At 46.9% G+C, this 19,102-nt stretch overlaps 1 protein-coding gene across 4 annotated transcripts in view; it reads left to right on the top strand.

The window, feature by feature from the left end:
* The window catches only part of CALN1 (calneuron 1), a 151,433-nt gene that overhangs the window by 67,613 nt on the left and 64,718 nt on the right, over window positions 1–19,102 (top strand). For all 4 annotated transcript variants that reach the window (XM_075169146.1, XM_075169144.1, XM_075169145.1 and 1 more), the window contains one exon: window positions 11,717–11,860. In XM_075169146.1, the coding sequence (XP_075025247.1) occupies window positions 11,717–11,860 (144 nt within the window). The remainder of the gene's footprint in view (window positions 1–11,716; window positions 11,861–19,102) is intronic.

The raw sequence follows: 19,102 nt of genomic DNA, 5'->3' as shown, positions 1-19,102 counted from the left end.
TGTCCCTCAGGGGTCTGTACTGGGACAAATACTGTTTAATATCTTCATCAATGACATAGACAGTGGGATCGAGTGCACCCTCAGCAAGTTTGCAGATGACACCAAGCTGAATGGTGCAGTCAACACGCCTGAGGGACGGGATGCCATCCAGGGGGACCTGAACAAGCTGGAGAAGTGGGCCCCTGTGAACCTCATGAGGTTCAAGAAGGCCAAGTGCAAGGTCCTGCACCTGGGTCGGGGCAACCCCCGTTATCAATACAGGCTGGGGGATGAAGGGGTGGAGAGCAGCCCTGCCGAGAAGGACTTGGGGCTACCGGCGGATGAAAAGCTGGACATGAGCCAGCAACGTGCGCTCGCAGCCCAGAAGGCCAACTTATCCTGGGCTGCATCCAAAGCAGCGTGGCCAGCAGGTCGAGGGAGGTGATTCTGCCCCTCTGCTCTGCTCTGGTGAGACCCCCCTGCAGTGCTGCATCCAGCTCTGGAGCCCTCAGCACAAGACAGACATGGACCTGTTGGAGCGGGTCCAGAGGAGGCCACGAAAATGATCAGGGGGGTGGAATGCCTCTGCTATGAAGAAAGGCTGAGAGAGTTGGGGTTGTTCAGCCTGGAGAAGAGAAGGCTTCAGGAAGACCTTATTGCGGCCTTTCAGTGCTTAAAGGGGGCTTATAAGAAAGATGGTGGCAAACTTGTTAGCAGGGCCTGTTGCGACAGGACAAGGGGGAATGGTTTTAAACTAAAAGAGGGGAGATTTAGACTAGATGTAAGGAAGAAATTTTTTTACAGTGGTCAAACACTGGCACAGGTTGCCCAGAGAGGTGGTAGATGCCCCATCCCTGAAAACATTCAGGATCAGGTTGGACGGGGCTCTGAGCAGCCTGATCTGGTTGAAGATGTCCCTGCCCATGGCAGGGGGGTTGGACTAGATGACCTCTAAAGGTCCCTTCCAACCCAAACTATTCTGATTCTATGATTCTATAAAACCCTGGGACTGACTGGTGATTTTGTCTTTAGCCAACACGTCCCAGGATAGGCTTGTGTGGATGCAAACCAGACTTTTTGAGGTTAACTTAGCAATAAATATTCTGAAAATCCCTTTCATTTTCCTCCCAGTTGCTGCCTCTCGGTTATAACCCACCCCAGCAGAGTATGAGCTGAGGGAGCACCTCTGGGATTTTGGACAGGATTTAGGAAGGAGATTTGTTTGACTTTCACCCTGTCCCCTGTAGTAACTCCCCTGACTTTGCACAGGGTTGCAGACCTGCTCAGGAGCAAATTTTCCGCTGTTTGATGAGTGTCTATGGGCAGCCTGAGTAGGCAGAGCTCCCCTTATGGTTTGTGTATGGCAGCCTGGGAGCCCTGGTCTAGCACAATACCGTATCAGTGAGACAAGTTGGGGTTAGCAAATGCAGAATAATAGAAGATGTCCCATACGCCAGGACATGTGGCTGGATGTTGCCCAGAGATAAACACCACAGCAATTTCCATTCCCCTCTAATAGATCTTAATGCAGTATCAGAATAACTTCTGCTATTATAGATGCACCTTCAGCCAGAGAGAATGAAAATCTCAGATAATGTAGCTCCAGGGCAAAATTCAGATTTTTTAGTGATTTGCAATGAGTTTTCTGATGTCTGCGTAAGGAAATGCTTTGGAATTGCTAAAAAAAAATGCTGAAGCTACATCAGTTTTGCATACGGGCTGAAAGCGTTGCTGTGGTGTGTTTTGGTGCTTCCTGTCCCTAAACGAGTATGTTCCAACAATGCTTTGCAGTCACGTTGGGAAAAGCTTTCTCAAATTGCTTTATACTTTGTAAAGCAATAAACTTGGACCAAAAAGTATGGAGGGAGCTGGGGAGCTCAAGCTGATTGTAATTCTTCTGCTGGAAACATTTTGTGTCAGAAAAATGCAGATTTGATTACATTCTCTGTTGACAGTGGCCTTTTCAACTGAAAATAGTAGAAGAGCTTCATTTCAGTAATGCTGCAATATTTCGTTTTGAATTTATGATTTCACTTTTTAAAATATTAAATAACATGGCCATGAAATATTGGGACTTCACTGCGGTGAAGCCTTTTCTGGAAACAATTCCTGAACAGGAATGATAGCTGAGCTTTGGTTTTGTTACACTGCAAAGCCTCCGAAAGAAAAGCAAACCGAAGGGCAGATTATTGCAGTATTTTCCTCACCTTTCTTTCAGCCGGAATATTTGAAATTAACCCTTTTGATCCATCGTGGCCTGATCACGCCTGCCGTAAGGCTGAGGAAGAGGCAGTGCACAGCCGAGCTGCCCAAAACCCAACCAAGTGCAGGATTCTAATTTACCACCCGGCAGAGCTCACATTTTGGGCAGTGCCTCCGCCGCATCCCTCCTGCCTGCATCCAGGGCTGCTCCATCACCATCCTCCTTTCCCCATCTCCTGCAATGAGCTCTCACATCTGTCCGCATAACCGAGAGCTTGCAGCCCTTGGTTTTATCTCGTCTTTATCTGATGGCGATTCTGAGTCTGTTTGGGCAACTAAGGGAATTTCCAGTGTAATTAATAGGTGTCAATGGAGGCGGTGGAGCATTAGTGCTGCAGGGTTCAGGTAATGAGGAGCGAGGTGTACAGCCTGGCTCTTCTGTCAGGTTGTTACTGGTTTCTCAGGGATTTGTGGACATAAGAACACCTTGAGGTAAAAATGCTCAGCAGATTGTCGGCCAGAGAAGATAAAGAGGTACCCATTTTTTACTGTGTAACTGAAAGTGAAAATAAGGGGGGGAAACTGGCCTAAACCAAGGGAAAAATAAGAATTTAATTAACTGCATTAGAGTTTGAGTTTCTTTGAATAAATAGCAGAAATTACAATTTGTCTCTGGCCCTTGGACCAAGACAGTATTTCTGGCATTATTGAGTGCTTCCCAGAAAGTTTCGTTTCAAAATGGAGCTAACTCTGCAGTTTTCCTCCTTTTGAGCCAGGATTGTTGTTTGTAGGACGAAGCTCATATTCCTGAGCCTTGAAACGGTGAAGAGGGAGAACTGGAGAAGGTGTATTGAAGTCAGATTTGGTTTGCCAATTCACAAGATATGCTCTCTGTGAAGCAATTTATGTGTTATAATCACTTTGGCTTTTAAGGAGAAAAACTCTGGGATGGAGTAGATTCTGGGTCTCGGGGAACAGAAAACAAACAGAAACAGGCAACTTTGAACTCAAAAGCATTAAATATAGGTATGGTGTGGTCCTTCCAAGGGGCAGTCTCTCACTGGGGTGGTGATACTGGAGAAACAAGTAGCGGGAATTAATCCAAGGGCCAGGTGATAAATCTGCTGATTGGAAAGGGACTAGGGGGATCCTCCCCACCTGGAGGAGTCGGTGGAAGAGCAATGAGCAATATCTCACCACGGATTTAGAGGTGTGTGGGCTCATCTCATAAGTCCTGAGCAGCCACTGCCAGGGACCGAGATGCTTCTCTGGTCCTTAGTATAACTGTAGTAAGGATATATTAAGTCGTGTTTAATGTGCCACTGGGTAGCCATGTGGAAGTTAATTAAAGGCAGAGGGACCGGGAAAGCGATTGAACTCCAGTAAAACTTGCCGCAGGTACTGCCTGTCCTGACTCGAGGGTCGTTTTGCGATGGGAAGAAGGATGCCAACTTATCATCTTCGTCAGAGGCAAGTCTCTGGGTGTTTGAGATGCTCATAACAAATGTGTCTCTGCACAGCTGTTTCGAGGACATTATTCTAAATGGCAGGTACCTACATTTGAATATTGGGCAGTAAATTTCCAATAGAGAGTGCTGAAAGTCTAATTAAGCCACCTTTGCAAAGTCTGGGGAAAGAGCTACAAATGATGGGAGAGGTTGTATTTCCTACGCAGTTATTGCCAGGCAAGACTGCAGAATGAAACTCTCATTTTGGTAAGAAATGTATGAAGACTGTTCTAGCAGTAAATCAGTACAGGAAGCAAATTATATATATTAAAAAAGAAGAAAAGATGGGCAGCCATTATCTCTTCAACATTAATATGAGTTGTCCCTAAGCAATCTTGAATCAAATCACTCTCATTCTCCGAGATGCTCCAGGGTAGGGTCTTGAGCTCATTACCTATTTATGTCCAGCAAATGTTTCACTTCTGATGATGAATTGAGTATTGATGCCAATAAACTAAATCAGCAGCTCCCAGATATTATAGGTTTATGTCTAGGCAGCTTAAAAAAAATGTTGTGAAGTTAAACAATTCTCTACGTGGCTCGACTGTTCCCAGGAGATACGTACTGTGCATGAGGTTTTCTGAAGTGGTGTAGTGTCGTGCAGGGAAAACGTTTTGTGCCTGCTGTATGTAAAGGATGAAGGAAGGATAAAGATTGTTTCCTAATAAAAAGAGCTAGTGAAAGAGGAGATTGAGGTTGCTTTGGAAAACAGTGGAAATCTGTTCTCTCCTTATTCACCTTTTCAGTAGCATGTTCTTAAGTTGTAATGAAAAGTTGTAGCATGCATCTTAATTTTACCTGCTTTCATAATGGTGATCTTCCTTCATTGTTAGGAGTTCCTTTTCCTTTTCCTTTTCCTTTTCCATCAAGAATGAGTAATGAATTTTTACTCTACCAGTGTCCGAGCTGCAGCTGCCTGTAGATAAACAGGCGTGGGACTCTGGGGCTGTTTGCAAGGCATTTTCCAGCAGCTAAATAATCCATGACAGGAGAAGAACAAAAGAAGCCCAAGAGGAGACTGTGCAGGTCTTGTAGAACTCTCTGAATTTACATATTTTCCCCAGTCTGTGTGTTTAGAGGTACATAGCCCTCTCCTTTCTCTTAGCTGCAGAGTTTTGTGTGTGGAACAAGTCAAAAGAAGGGTGTCTCCTGATGGTTGTATTGAATACTCCACCCAACATGCCTGCGGGCACACAGGGTCCCATGGGTTGTGCCAGGAGACCAAAATGCCCCTCTGGAAATGGCATGTGCTGGCTCCACACCCCTCTCCTGCAGAATGACAGTGATATGCAGTGGAGTCTGCATAAAATGCTGAGACCTTTAGAAAGATGCTTTCCATCCAATGAATAGAAATGAGACATTTGCTTATGCAGCCGACACCCATCCTAATGCTGCTATTTATAATGACTTGTTTGATTGTGGATGCTCAAAAAAAGACCCATGTTATGAGCCATTTGGTTGAGAGAGTGGAACCACAGAGCCAAGGATGCAAGGATACATCAGGAGGACCAGAGATCTGAGCAAAGTTTTCAAACCGGGATTGGCAGATGATGAACCTCAGTACATGACCCCTCACGTAAGAATTAACATGAAATCACCTTGGTTTTATGCTGACTGCTGCAGTGTGCACTAATATACTTGGAGTAAAAATTTTCTTAGCATTCAGAGGAGTAGGGGCTATGGGCTGGAAGAAGTCCCTGAAGCCAGTTCCTACTGCTAGAGGTGACTTGGTCACAGAAACCGAAGCTGCCCAGAATGGGTGAAGCCCCAGTCGTTGCTCACCTCTGAAACTTCTTTCTAATTGTCAGGCTAAATTTGCTCATATCCATTTGTTTTTAGACCAATATTGCTCTTCACCTGAAATAGCTTTTCGCTGTCCCTGGGATGTCCCCTCCATCTCCCTGCCCTCCTCAGTGCATTGCAGATGGAAATCAAAGCATCTCCGTGAGCTGAGCCCTGCTCTTCTCTCGCCTGGCAGCCTGGCCATTTGCATCCTCTCTGACTCCTCCCCACTTCTTTTATTCCGAGTTCATCCCTCACCACTCAGAACCAGCCTGTACCTTTCTCAGGCACTGGAAACTTGATTATTCTGCATCACGTAATGATGAGGGCCACAGCACAGCATCTCCAACCCCATACATCCTTCTGTTGGCAGCGGGAGGAGCTGAAGGGGAGCCCTGCTTGTCTCCTGGATGAAATTCCAGCCACCGTTTCCAGGGAAATTTATAGGGAAGAGTGGAAGTTGTTATTTTGCCAGGTTCTTCTGACAGCTGGCTTTCAGCACCGTGCTTCCCCGCTGGCTCCGTGCGATGCTGCAGGGCTCGTGCAACCACACGCTGCTCAGCACGCGCCGCCCAGCCACATTTACGGAGCAGCCTTGTGCGAAGGCGTTGGAGTGCTGCTGTCCACGCCGGCCTGCCCTCGGAGTAAATATCCTCAAGTATTCCCAATCCAGCCCCTGTTGCTTGCACTAAAAGCTTCCGTTTAAGAGAGTATCTAGTAGCAGCAGATAGCCTTTATGCTGTGCATTTATATGGTAATGGGGTGTTTCCCCAGGTTACTTGGCAAGTGTTAAATGTGTTTGGGAACATAACCACAGGAAAAGTCATTTCCACAAATCATTTTTTCCTGGGGGAAAAAAAAATCTGCCAAATTATGTATGAAAAAGTCCCTCTAAGGAAAAACAAGATGAGGCACTTACGTTTCCGAGCTGAGATACTTCATCAAGTTGACTAGCACCCGTTTGCTTTGCCCATTCGACACAACTGTGTCTATCCGAGCTGCCGTAGCACTGAGGCCACTATTAAACCCGGGTGTTTATGCCCCATTTCCAGCTGCGTGGTTTTGGTGATGCTGACAGGACTTGGTGCCTGAGCCTCGGCAAGACGCTGCAGCCGTTCAGGTAGACGTGGCTCCAGGTTGCAGTGAAAGAGTTTGATCTGGGGCTGCGGAACTGTTTTGCTGAGATTGAGAATAACCAAGTGAAATATTTTGACACTTTCAATTGGAATATGTTGGGGGGGGCGTTTCCATTAGATGAAAAATGTAGTTATTTTGACACTTTGTTGCAATTTGCAGCAAAAAAAAACAAGCGTAAGAATAGCAGATGGAGGGATGGAAATTTCCATTTTTTTAAACAGACATAGTACTTACGAGACTCACTTAACAGTTCACTCAAGGACGTGCTATTTGCAGCTTTCAGATCACTCAGTTTGTACTTTGATGCCCAAACCTGCAATTAAGTGAATGAGATGACATGCAAGATTTCGGGTGGTGGTATTTCTTCTCTTATCATACTAATGAAAATAACCATATAGGACTCTGATTGTAATTACGGTGCACTTTGGGCGTGGTAGTTACAGCGTAATTACAAAATTCGTCATGGTGGTCTTTATACCCAGTGAAATAACCTGAAACCATCTGCAGCGCCCGAGGGTAGCTGGTGGACACCAATGGCTCAGGCTGAATTTATTTCCCGGAGAATCGTGATTCATTCTCATTCAGGAAGCAAAACAAGAAATAATGATGGTTGCCTCTAGTTACCAGTTAGAGGGAAAAATCATCTGTAAATAAAGCTGCTACTGAACTTGGAGAAGGGGCGAGCCGGGGAAGGGAGCAAGGTCAGGCCCATGGCAGCCGTGAGTGCGGAGAGGAGTTTTGAAGGGAAGGGCTGGCGCGGGTGCGATGTGAGCGGGTGGGTGAGGACGTTGTCTTCGGATCTTTCTGGATGCAGATGGAGAGAGTTAACGACTCTTTAGGCTGGGTGTCAGGTCCGACTCTGACAGCAGTCTTGCTTTGCGCCCTTCAGAAAGGTAATATAAAAAATCATCCTTTTCCCTGATTTTTCCTTTCTTTCTTCCCAGAGGAGTGGGGGGGTAATTGGATGACCATGTGCTCCAGAACAGGGAGGCTGGAAGGTGCAGCTGTTAAATGTGAGGAAAGAGGGGAAATGAATTAAAAGCAACCCCCCCATATGCAGCTTTTGAATGCTCAAATAACTCTGAAAAATCAGTGCTGCGCTCTCGGCGCCCGTGGAACATAAATCCTCACCTGGGGAAAAACCCTGAGCTAAACTTCCCTGAGAAACGTGCTTCAAACCCCGCTCACCGTCCCTGCCGCGACCCAGCTGAGCCAGGCGGGGGCCCTTCTGGCCGAGATCTTGGCCCGTTCGCACAGCGCTCCTTCCTTCTTGCTGGACTTCTTGTCCTGGCAACTCTTTCCAGCCTTGTATTATTTGGGAATTTAATTAACGTTGTGTCTGCTCCCTCTTTGAGATCATTAACGAAGATGTTAGTTAGGATGGGGCCGGATGCTGATGCCTTCTGTCCCCTCGTTCACTTGAACGCTGTTGAGCATTAAGCATCGTGTACGGTCCATCTGACAAAGTCTTTGCAGCAGCATTGCTTGCTGGTACTGTTCGAATTAATGCTGGGAGTGAGATGGTTCAGTGCTGCTGATAGTCACGGGCTGTCAGGTGAGCACTTCTGTGTCGAAATCGCCTTGTACAGAGGAGCAGCATCGCTGTTCCCAGGGGCTGGAGATACCGAGGCATGGAGAAGAGCACTCGGGTCCTGGCCCGGGCTCCTTGAGAAGAAGTGACGTTTCCTGGAGCGCAGGCCGGTGCCATCACCAGCAAAATGGGCTACTTTCTCTTCTCTAAATCTTTCTGTACTTTCTCTTCTTTTTTCCCTTTTGTACAGTTCTGTGTCACCTTCCTATATTTGCGAGTAAAAGAAGATACTATAGAGTGGAAAGGGGAATAAAGATTAATATTTGCTAATGCCCCGCTCGGTTCGGTGTGGAGGGCAGTGCCAGCCAGGCTGGGCCAGGGGAAAGGCAGCTGCTGGGGCAGCATCGCTTTGACACCCGCTCCCCCCGTTATCTTTACTCTTCCTTTTAGAGCCAGAACAGTGCTCTGCTTTTCTTGACCAGGGTAAAGCATCCCTATGCAGAGCAGCGTCCAGCCGAAATGGAAGAGGTCTCAAAGTTTCTCCCAAGGCCCGTCAATGTCTTTGTTGAGAGATTTACTCCATGGACCACATCCGCTCCCAGCTCTGAGCCAGGAGCATCCGTTGCCATGGCGACTTCTTTGGGAAAGTCATATGGGGAAAGTGCTGATGTATTTTTAGCTTTGGGTAATGAAATTTAACAGCTGGAAATAAAGGTGAGGGCCAGCCAGGGTGCCACAGGTTCGTGGACCGCTGTTTGGGACCGGCTTTTCAGTAGTGCCGGCGGGAAGAGCTGGTGGGGCTGAGTGTGGGAAGGATGCTCAGGCCTGTGGCTCACACTCTGGGTGCTGTGCAGGACAGCACCCGCGAGTAGGTCGGAGGAGAAGGAATCACCATAAAGAAAAGCTGGTAAGGAGGTGGTGTTACATGTAAAGATAAAGAGGAGGCACTCACTGAGGTCATAGCTGCTTCGTGTACAGTGTGTTCAACCTATAAATAGCTCTTCAAATATACCTCTGCACAAGTGGTATTTATAGAGTGATGAGTGAAAAAAGCTCCATTTGGGGTCAGGAGTTGAAGCGTGAGGGATGTTTCAGGCTTGGTCAAAAGTTCAGGTGTCTGAGAGGTATGGAACAGAGCTGGACCCCAAATGTGTGGGTTTTCTCCTCTGATCGAGGCTCAAAGGTTGCAGTGCTGTTAAATGCGCCCTCTGAAATCAGTGTACCTGGAGAGGATCCTCACTAGACCTTGGCACTCCGGTATCCTACAGCGGAGCCCCTGTACAGACGTAATTTATTCATGTAGTTTGGATCAGTTTAACTCACGTGTAAACTTTTCTGAAGGTAGGCTCATATTTTATTTTCTAAAATACTCTCTCGGCTCCCTGCAATATTTTTAGTTCTTTCATCTTCAGCTGTCAAAAGTTTATTTTAAAATTAATTGATTTCAATGTAATATTTACTGCACTTTAGCTTTCAGCACAGCATATGAAAATAGATTTCACTACAGCTGGCAGTGTCTAATGGGATTTGTTCCTACTCCAAAGGCTCTTTGCATTATGTACTGATACTTCCAGCCGAGCTTGCTTTGAACAGCCTCACCATCTTTTCATATCACCGAGCTCACACCAGCTTGGGCTGGCAGGGAGACACGGTGAAACATTTAAGTTTAAAGAAGCCACAGTTGACGCATACCTGAACCCGAAGTGTAGATATTACAGATCTGGCCCAATATTCGTTGCAATCAATAGGATCTTCCCTTTTTGCATCAGTGGGCTCTTTTGCTGGATTAAAAATTGATCGTATCTCATTATGATAACCACAGTTGTGGTGAGGATTAAGCAGTGGGTCACGGAGGTGGCCTGGCCCTGGCACATCACCAGGGTATTACACGCGGCAGAACGCAGCACGTGGAAATTGGAGCAGACTTCGCTAACGCACTGGTATTGTCAAGGGAGGTGCTGAGCTTTGATGTGAGGTGATTTAGAAGCAGCCTGTGAATTGTAAAGCTTTAAATAACCTGTTAGCAAAGACGTCACTGAAACCATTTCCTGGTGGGTTATGATGCTCCCGGCTTTTTCCCGGGAGGACCAAGGACCATCCGTTACCTTTCCCGTGGCCCCGCTGCAGGGGGCTGGTGCCTGCCCCGCACCCGGGAGCAGAGGGCAGAGGGAGCTGACGTGCTGGGAGCCCATGGCGGGACCCAGAATATTTCCTCATCCGAGGCTTAATGCCTGAACTACCCAGGGCTGGACAAACTTTTCCCATCCAATCTGTTTCCTGATAGAAAATAGAGTAATTTTTAATTAGTTGTTTTTTTTTTTCCCCCAAAAAAATCCTGCTGAGTTTTCTCTCCCACTTCTCCAATGAAATGCTTTCACGTGAAGATAAAACTCCTCTGAGCAAAGTTGCAGCGGGCCCCAGCATGCTGGATTTTCATAAATCCTCATTCCCAAAAGAGATATGATAAAGCATCCTGTGTTTTCCTCTCCACAGCATGGTGCAAAGACCGTTTAAGAGCTAAGAAAACAGCGCCTCTTTCTCTCCCCACCTCCAACCAAATCCTTTCAAGTAAACAGGCTCCCAGCTGGCTGAAATGTTAAAATTTCTCTGTTTGGCATTTGCAACAGTCAGATCTGGGGAGCTTGGTGCTGGGGCTTCAAGTTGAGAGGTCTGTGAGGAGCGGGAAACGTGCAGAGCTGTCGAGGCAGGAGATGCGTGGGTGTCTCAGTGTGCTGCACGAGTGGAGAGAGGCTATTAAAGGCTGGAGGGGGATATGCCTGAATTAAAAAGCAAAACAAAGTCAGATGTCAGAAGATGAGCCAGGCTGAGGAAGAATGATGGAAGTGATGCCTTTGATGCCGTCAGCGTTTTTATTGATCTGAGGCTGTTTATCGCTGTAAACCAGTTATAAATTAGAGAAAAGCTGTGAAGAGGAGTGAGAGATGGAAATTGCCCAGCTACGGTTTAAAAGATGTACATCCGCATTTATCGGACAAGGGAGAACGTGCGCATCCAGGCTTTGGCTGCAGAGCTCCGTACCCTGCAGAGGAGGCAGTCAGCACCCAGCTGTTCCTGTTCACGTAGATTTGTTGGAGGAAGTTAGAGCTTGCTCTGCCCGTGTGACATAAAGTAAATCTGCCTTGCAGACACGCTGAGGGGCTTGGAGAAGGGCTGCTGGAGAAGCCCCTGGGACTGGGATTTGCTATGCAGGGAGACTTTACTGTAGATCAGGATGGTTCACCCACAGCAGTCCAGGGCAGATGCTGCAGAAAGAAACGGAATTCAATGTGTAATGAATAAATAATTTTGCAATGATATTTAGCACAGAAAATAGGCAGCGTGATGTGGATGCTGCTGTATTTATCTATCTGCATACAGAGGTGTGCATGCATGAGTGCACACACACACATATATATGTGTGTATGAACATATGATTACACGGACTTGAAATGATCAATACGCATCATTAACATTAGAAAAGGCAATATATGCTGCTTCTGTGTCCCATGTGTTCAGATGCATTGACCAGGGAGTCCTCCACCATAATAACTCCTCTCTTTTTCCTTCTCCTTTACAGAAATCCGTGAAGCTTTCCGGGTGCTGGACAGGGATGGGAATGGCTTTATATCCAAGCAGGAGCTGGGCATGGCAATGCGTTCCTTGGGATACATGCCCAGTGAGGTGGAGCTGGCGATTATCATGCAACGCCTTGACATGGATGGTAAGTCCTCGCTGTTGGTTCTTCCCTGTTACCGGTGGAGGGGGGCTTTCTCAGTGCATTGCAGCCCATGTTTCTGGCTCAAAGAGTTTACAGTCACCAAGGAAGGACTGGGGAGGAAGCCATGAAATGTTGCCTTTCACCACAGCAAGGGAAGGGCAGATGACTGTGAGCCATAAACCTCCCGTGGATAAACCTGCCTCTCAGGCAACCAATGCAAGAGAGATGGAGCATCTTTTATTTGACTGATGATACAGTTGGGTGAAGACAGACCGTCTCTTGCAACCTTTCTCTGCAAAGTTGCAAATGGTCTTTTGCAAGGCTGTGGTAACCTTTCATTTCTGGGCAGGAGCTGGCCCAGTGATGCCCGGGAGATGACCTGGGTGCCCAACTAAGCAGAGCTGCCTGGTCCTGTGGCCTCACCGCTCCTTGCAAGTAAAAAATGCTGTGGATGGGAGCTGTGTTGTGTCGTAATGAAGTGTTGATGGTTTTTGAAGGAGAAGTTTAGAACTGTGGAATAATTTTGAGCAAAGTCCTGCTGTGAGAGCTCCTCAAACAATTACTAAGAGGTAATAAAAGAAAGAGAACCCACCATTAACAGGAAGAGAGAAATGCAGCATCAAGATGCTGGAGCCAGGGGGGACTTTTTAACTGCTGCAAAGCTACAATCAGAGCTGATCACAACGAACGGGCTGTCTTTAAAATGTCCTTGGTCAGAGCAGGAAGGGAGACTTTCCTGATGCCTGAAATGTGCAGGGAAGCTGGAATGTAGATCCGACCTTCTTCTTCCCTTCTGCAGGTGGCTGCAGCAGGGTGGAAACACTGTGCAAAGTTAGATGGAATAATGCCAAACCAGAGTGCTGGATGCAGCCCCGGTCGGAGGGGGATGCTTGGCAAGCCGATGCGACGCCAGCATCCTCGGGGAGACTGCTGAGAGCAGAGCCCATGGGAGATGGTGGCAGCGGGAGTGAAGCTTCCTACCTCCCTGGGGATATCTGAGTCAAATGCCCCCGTGAGATGCACAAGCACAACTGTCTTCATCAGGCCAGGGGACGCAGGGAAGAGGCTGTCAGCCTGCTCGAGGGTGTTCAACATCTTCCATAGAGCAGGGAGACAAAGTAATGCAAAACCTGGCGGATAGAGATCAGTTGTTGAAATGATCGCATTCCTAGAAGAAAAGAAAAAAAATCCATCATTTTTAAAAGCATTTTCTCCAAAAATTATTGTTTGCATCTTGTTATGTTCTGCTGGCTTTTCCTAGCAGACCAGGTGATTTCTCTTTAGGTTTTGCAAAGGCCAGACTCCAGGGTGCCAATTCATGGGGTCTTTTACCAAAACTCTGTGCTTTTTTTGGAAAAAGAGTGCTGTGGACTTGGCTTCCAGTTTTGATTCATCTCCAGTTATTCCCTGACTCTCGGTCTCACAGGCTTGAGACTTTGGCACTCTTTCGTATACACTCCTAGTGTGCAGGGACCTGTAATTGGAGAGGTGGAGTTAAAATGTAGAGTAATGGGCTGCAGATGGAAGGTGTTAAATTCCTGTTTGAGACCTTTCAGAAAGCTCGATGTGTTTTCTGCAGAGATGGGAGGTGATCCTCCATCTCTTCCAGCTCAACAGTTCCAACAGCTCCAAAGATACAGTCTGGTTGTACTGGGTGTTTTTATTGTTCTTATGTCTCAGCTGCCTGTTGTTGCAGTATTTTGAGCAGAGGGGTTTGGGGCTGGACACGAGTCTGTGCTATGTGAAGGTCAAATGGGCCATACACTGAAAAAAGACAAGGTAATGGGAAATTCCTTGGGCACTGAGCAAACAGGGGAATATTATGTGAAAGATTTACCTTGCCTGCAAATTGAATTAATACTATATGGCTTGAATTAATATTATATGGCTTATGGCTACTTTCTCTCTGATGCATTGTCTTCATTTTTTTCTGGGATTTAACTTGAAATATGTAGTGAACACCAGCAATAGCTTCCTCCTTCCTCACCCACTGTGCGTGATCATCATTTGGTAGCAGGGCTTGCGCACGACAAGCTCCCGGGGATATCAGTCGTGCCCTGCGCTCCCAGGGACAGCCTTACCCTCCTTCCCATATACTCCCATTGAGGGTTGCCGAATTTTTCCAAGGCTTTGGCTCAGCATCAGGTGGGTGGGAAGCTCGGCTGGATGAAAGGTCACGCTCAAGGAGGAGTCCCCTGTGATCAGGAAAGCCAAGGGGGAGGTGGCAATCCTCCTGCGCATCCCCCAGCACCTGACATGAATTACGATGTGACGGCAGGTAGCGTAGCCAGACGTCCGTTTCTCCACGCGAGGCTGCTGCCAGTGTCTGCTAATAATGAGGTAATACAATTGGCAGTGGTTTATATTTAATCTGAACCAGCCTGAACAGACCTAGTGCAAACATACGGTTTTCATCAGGAATTACCTTGGGAGTGCATTCGCACTGCAGGATGGCATAAGCAGGATGCATAATGCCGTGGCTTATTTAACCAATGGGCTTCAAATAATGAGCAACTGGTGCTGGTCTGAATTTGGTTTTCATTGCAAACCCTGTTTTCTGTAGGGATAAGGAGGGAGGCTCAGCCCTGTCTAGTCAGGCTGAGGAGACGTTCGCGCTGTGGGAGCAGGATGGCTAGGTTGGACAAAACGTGTTTTAAAAGGAGCATATGCAATGTATGCTGGAGCGGTTTTGTGGCTGAGTATAAGCTGATATGACAGGAGCATTTCACACCTGTATGTCACCTTCTGCCACAAAGGATCTCACCAAGCTCAGTAAATAACATGGGGATCAACTCCAGAGACGCCCAAGGACAGTTGCTTCTGGGGCTGTAGTGTGCAGCTGTTCAGTAACACACAGTGAGCTTCCAAATCAGAGCAGAAATGAAGGTGCATTTTCATAATTCATTGCATTCGAAGGCAAAAGGTAGTTAGTTAGAAAATGCTGCATGAACTTAAGTGAAAATGGCAATTGCACAGCTTGGATTTTGCCCAGGAACTCTTCACAGGTGTCACATCACTTTTAATGCCTCCATGGCTCTTGAGTGCTACCATCAGCCTTCCTTTCACAGGTGACATGCCAGCAGCCCTGGCATTGACAGGGTGGAAGTGAGTGCAATGAGTGGGTTTGCCCACAGAGAATATCCTGGGGTGATGCTGAGGGTGCTCAAGATCTTCTAAATGTCCTTCAGGGCTCAGAGTGGGAGGAGGGGACTTCTGCCTGTTGGGATCGCAAGGATGCAGGTTGTCCCATGCCGTGAAGCCCATGGTACATGGAGAGGCTTGGGTTACTTGTCTGCTGGGCTTTGATGCCATGACATGGCAAAGCTGTCACAGGGCTGAGGAAGAGGGAGAGAAGTTTAGCCAAGGAATGGTAAGATGGGACTCCAGGATGAGTTGGGGCTCATAAACAGAACAAGATATATTTTCCTGTGCACAGGCAAGTGTAAACTCACGGCAAATCCTATATGAAGAAGCATCAAAACCAGCTCCCCATCCCAAGAGATGGCTGTCAAATATTCCCAAGAGAATGACTGCACCGCTGCACATCGACTTGGCTTTTCTTGCCCCATCAGCTGAGGCGAATTTGGGCCACTGCATTTCCTACAAACGTCTTCTCCACCTTTTCTTCCAACTCTCTCTGCTGTTCTGCAAGGCATGCTTCACCCAGGTGAAGAGGAACCTTTTCTTCCAACTCTCTCTGCTGTTCTGCAAGGCATGCTTCACCCAGGTGAAGAGGAACGCAGCTGCTGCAGGGGGAAATATTATAGCTGGCATAAAAAACTGAATCAGGGAGAAAAATGACAATATACTTGGAATATTTCAAGGTCTCAAAAGAAATCTTATAAATCATCAGAAACACTCTTTTATGAACTACCGGAAGATGCTATGGCATTGCTGTGATGGGGGAGATGAAAGTACCAAAATAGAACAGAAGGCAAAGGGGTTTTCTGTGCAGAAATGCCTCTGTTGGGGAAGGAAGATGAGGAATGGAGGTTCTGTCACTCAGAACATGAAATTCACATTAGGCCAAAGCTTTGCTTACATCTTGATAGAAGCGGTGCATGACAGTATGCCAGCAGAAGGTTGTTCAGTATAGCTGGGCATCTATCCAATGTGCTGTGCCTTATGGGGACATATTGTTTGCTTTTGGTCTGGAAATAGAGGTCAAATTTTACCTTAGTTTATACCCTGATTTGCTTTATCCTTAGACATAATTAGGTATTGCATGAACATAAACACTGCAGACTATGAGAGGTGCATACATTTCTGTCTGCAATCTGGAGAATGACCTAAAATGTTCTGCCAGTATGTGGAAAGTAAAATATTTTATATATTTATGTGCTGGAAAAGAAATTATTTGTAAATTCTTCCAATTGGCAATAATGCTAATAAAAATGCAGAGAAATGGCACATTAAATGTGTTGCCTTATCTGGGATGCCTACTCTTTAAGCAGACTTGCGCAATAAAATAGATGAATGTGTGACTTAAGTGTCAAACTGTTTCGTTACAACATAAGACACTTCTATCTGAGGAATAAAATAAGCACTCAGTGTACTAATTAGAGGAGCAGCTGGTTTTCAGTACCCTGGAAAAATAACTTCGGGCTAACACAAGAGGGAAAAAAACCCCAGTGTGTCAAATCGTTTATTATAGTACAAATAGAAAATACTTTGATCAAGCAAAAGACGAGCTGGTTTCATCAGCGTACAAGCGAGCTACCTGTTACGTTTTATCACATTATGTGATGCATCAGCTGTAGTAGGAAAAATACAGCTATGACATCCATATCAGCAACAAAAAACAGGGGAAAGAAATCCCAATTTAAAATTCTGCATATTCCCAAGCTGCTTTGCGATGGGTCTTTGTGGAGCAGGGAATTGAAGAGGGGGAAAAAAACCAGTAAGCTATTCACGGTGACCCTGGCAAAAAAGATTTTGAAGATATGCAGCGGTCCCAGGTGGCATTTCTGAGGTTCATCCAGCTTTGGGCAGCCCCGTAGTTGCAATGGGTTCTGCAGATTTATTATCTTTTTATGCTTTGCATACAGAAGTTGTGCTGCTCAGGTGCTGCCCCGTAGAGCGAGGCATACACACACTTGCGACATAACTGCGTGGTGTCGAGGGATGGTGTCGGTACACAGTCTCCCGAAAAGTCAGTTCTCCACCCTGTTGTGCTGCTGTTGGATCAGGGTTTGCACGTAGACGTTGCTTTGGTTTGCTTGCGCTTGCTTCCCCACGCGAGGGAAGGGACATCAGATTTGGGTGCTCCACTGGCTGGAGCATGTATGCCGTGTCACAGGGGAACGACGAAGGACCTGGACTGAGATCTGGAGAGAGAATAAATCTCTCTACTAAAAACCAAGTGCTGAACTTTCCCCTGTGGCCTGCAGAAGGCGAGCTGCTTTGCTCTCAGACGTTGCATGGCCGAATGTTTGCTTCTGTCCAGAAGATCAGCTTGCGCTGCCCTGTGTGGGACAACGGCGACATTCACAAGCTGAAAACATTTTATCTCTTTCTTTTGTCTCTCCCTCTCTTCTTCTTTTCTTTGTTGTTTTTTTTCCCCCTACTTTACTGCCATGGATAATTCTTTCTGTTTCAACATTTCAACATGAAACTGTAAAAAAGCCCAGGCTGCTGGAGGTAGAGCAGAAACAGTTTCTGTGTTTAAAATGCAGAGTTAATAGGAAAAGCATGGACAGGTTGTTGCAGACTTTGGGTTTGTCCTCTGTACTCAAAAGCCTCTGGTTTTTATGTGTGAGAAATGATCTAGCAACATTTCAGTGTGGTTGTCCTTTAAAGTGTGGTGCTGAGCTGAGAAACTTGGTCGGTGAGATGGATTTGGTGAGACTTGTCTTTATTTATAGAGGCCACTTTCTTCGTGTCTGCTCTGATTTGTAAAATGGAGATTATCATATTATGTGTTCTCACTGCAAAGAATGAAGACTAATTATTGTTGCTGGTGAAGCTAGTCAGATTTGCAGCTCAGTACTGGGAAGAGGTTCGTAAGTAATATCAAATTCTGTCTTCCGTGCAGTGCCTGGATGGCTGAGTGCAGCCGTGTTGAATAGACAGGACAAGAGGAAACACGGAATTGCAGTTCCCTCCCTGGAACCCGTCCACCCTCTGCTCCAACGGGGCAGAGTCCTCTGCAAAACACAGCGCGCGATCTGTGATCTGTCGCATGCAGGCATGCCTTGCAATTTGTTTGCGTCCTTGTTTAATTTTATTTATTCTTTAAAATGCAGTATTCCTGGTATTATGATTTCGGTTTCACAGAATGCGTATGCCACAGGGAACACACATATTCCTCTGTTTTAATGAGCCTGTGACGTGCGGGTTGTCTCAAAGTTGTGCCGAGCTGTCTGATAGCTGCCGCGATGCACGCAGAGCTCTCCTGCTACTCCCAGGGCCTGGGGAACAAAATTAATTAAAGTCCTGGGTAGTCAGGACGTGATTTTGCTCCTCTTCATCCATGTGACAAAGGGATCAACTGGTTACAACTTGCAAGGTACAAGAGTTCTGCAAAGACCTGCAAAATGAGCCCGCTTGGTCTTACGTGCCAGGTGCCTTTGCAGAGGGGAGAGGTCCCCGGGGGACGGGGCGGGGGGGACGGGGCTGGCTTGCAGCGGCCGAGCTGGAGGCGCGCCGCGCTCAGCAGGCTCTGCGGTGCCTTTCCCTGCAGGACGGCTGGGCACAGGGACCGTAATTGGGGCGTCCTGTGGCTTCCCAGGGCTGGCGTGAAGCTGGCACGCTGCTTGGCAGGTGTCTGATGGATGGGGTATTTTTTTTTTACTGCAGTCACTGTTTTTGTTGGACTTCTCTTCTAGCCAAGCACTAACAGCATCCTGCTTGTTTTAGTGCTCGTGGTGGAGCACGGGACACGTCACACCTGGCACCGCAGAGGCAGAGCCCCAGTCCTCTTCAATCACTGTCTCGCAGGTCAGCTCCTGGGCAGGCTCCCCTTGGGCAAACACGGGGAGTTAATAGATTTATTTTTTGTTTTTAATGGGGAAGCAAACAAGTCCTCCGCAGCCGTTTCCTCTTCCTTGCAAGACGAGCCAACGGGCTGTCAAAATGAGTAACTCTCAAGGTCCTTTGCTCGGTGCCATGATGGCTGCACCCCCAGCTCTGACTTTCTGGGCTCCATTTGAGCCTTTCTGACCCCATGGAAATTTCCTCCTCCAGGAACATATGTCTGTACAATTTGCTAATCTTTTATGTGTAGCTGTCATTGAACCAGAGCAG

Source organism: Calonectris borealis, chromosome 19, assembly GCF_964195595.1.
Source record: "Calonectris borealis chromosome 19, bCalBor7.hap1.2, whole genome shotgun sequence".
Taxonomy (NCBI): domain Eukaryota; kingdom Metazoa; phylum Chordata; class Aves; order Procellariiformes; family Procellariidae; genus Calonectris; species Calonectris borealis.
The sequence above is the reverse complement of the archived record's forward strand: the minus strand, read 5'-3'. Positions and strand labels throughout refer to the sequence as shown.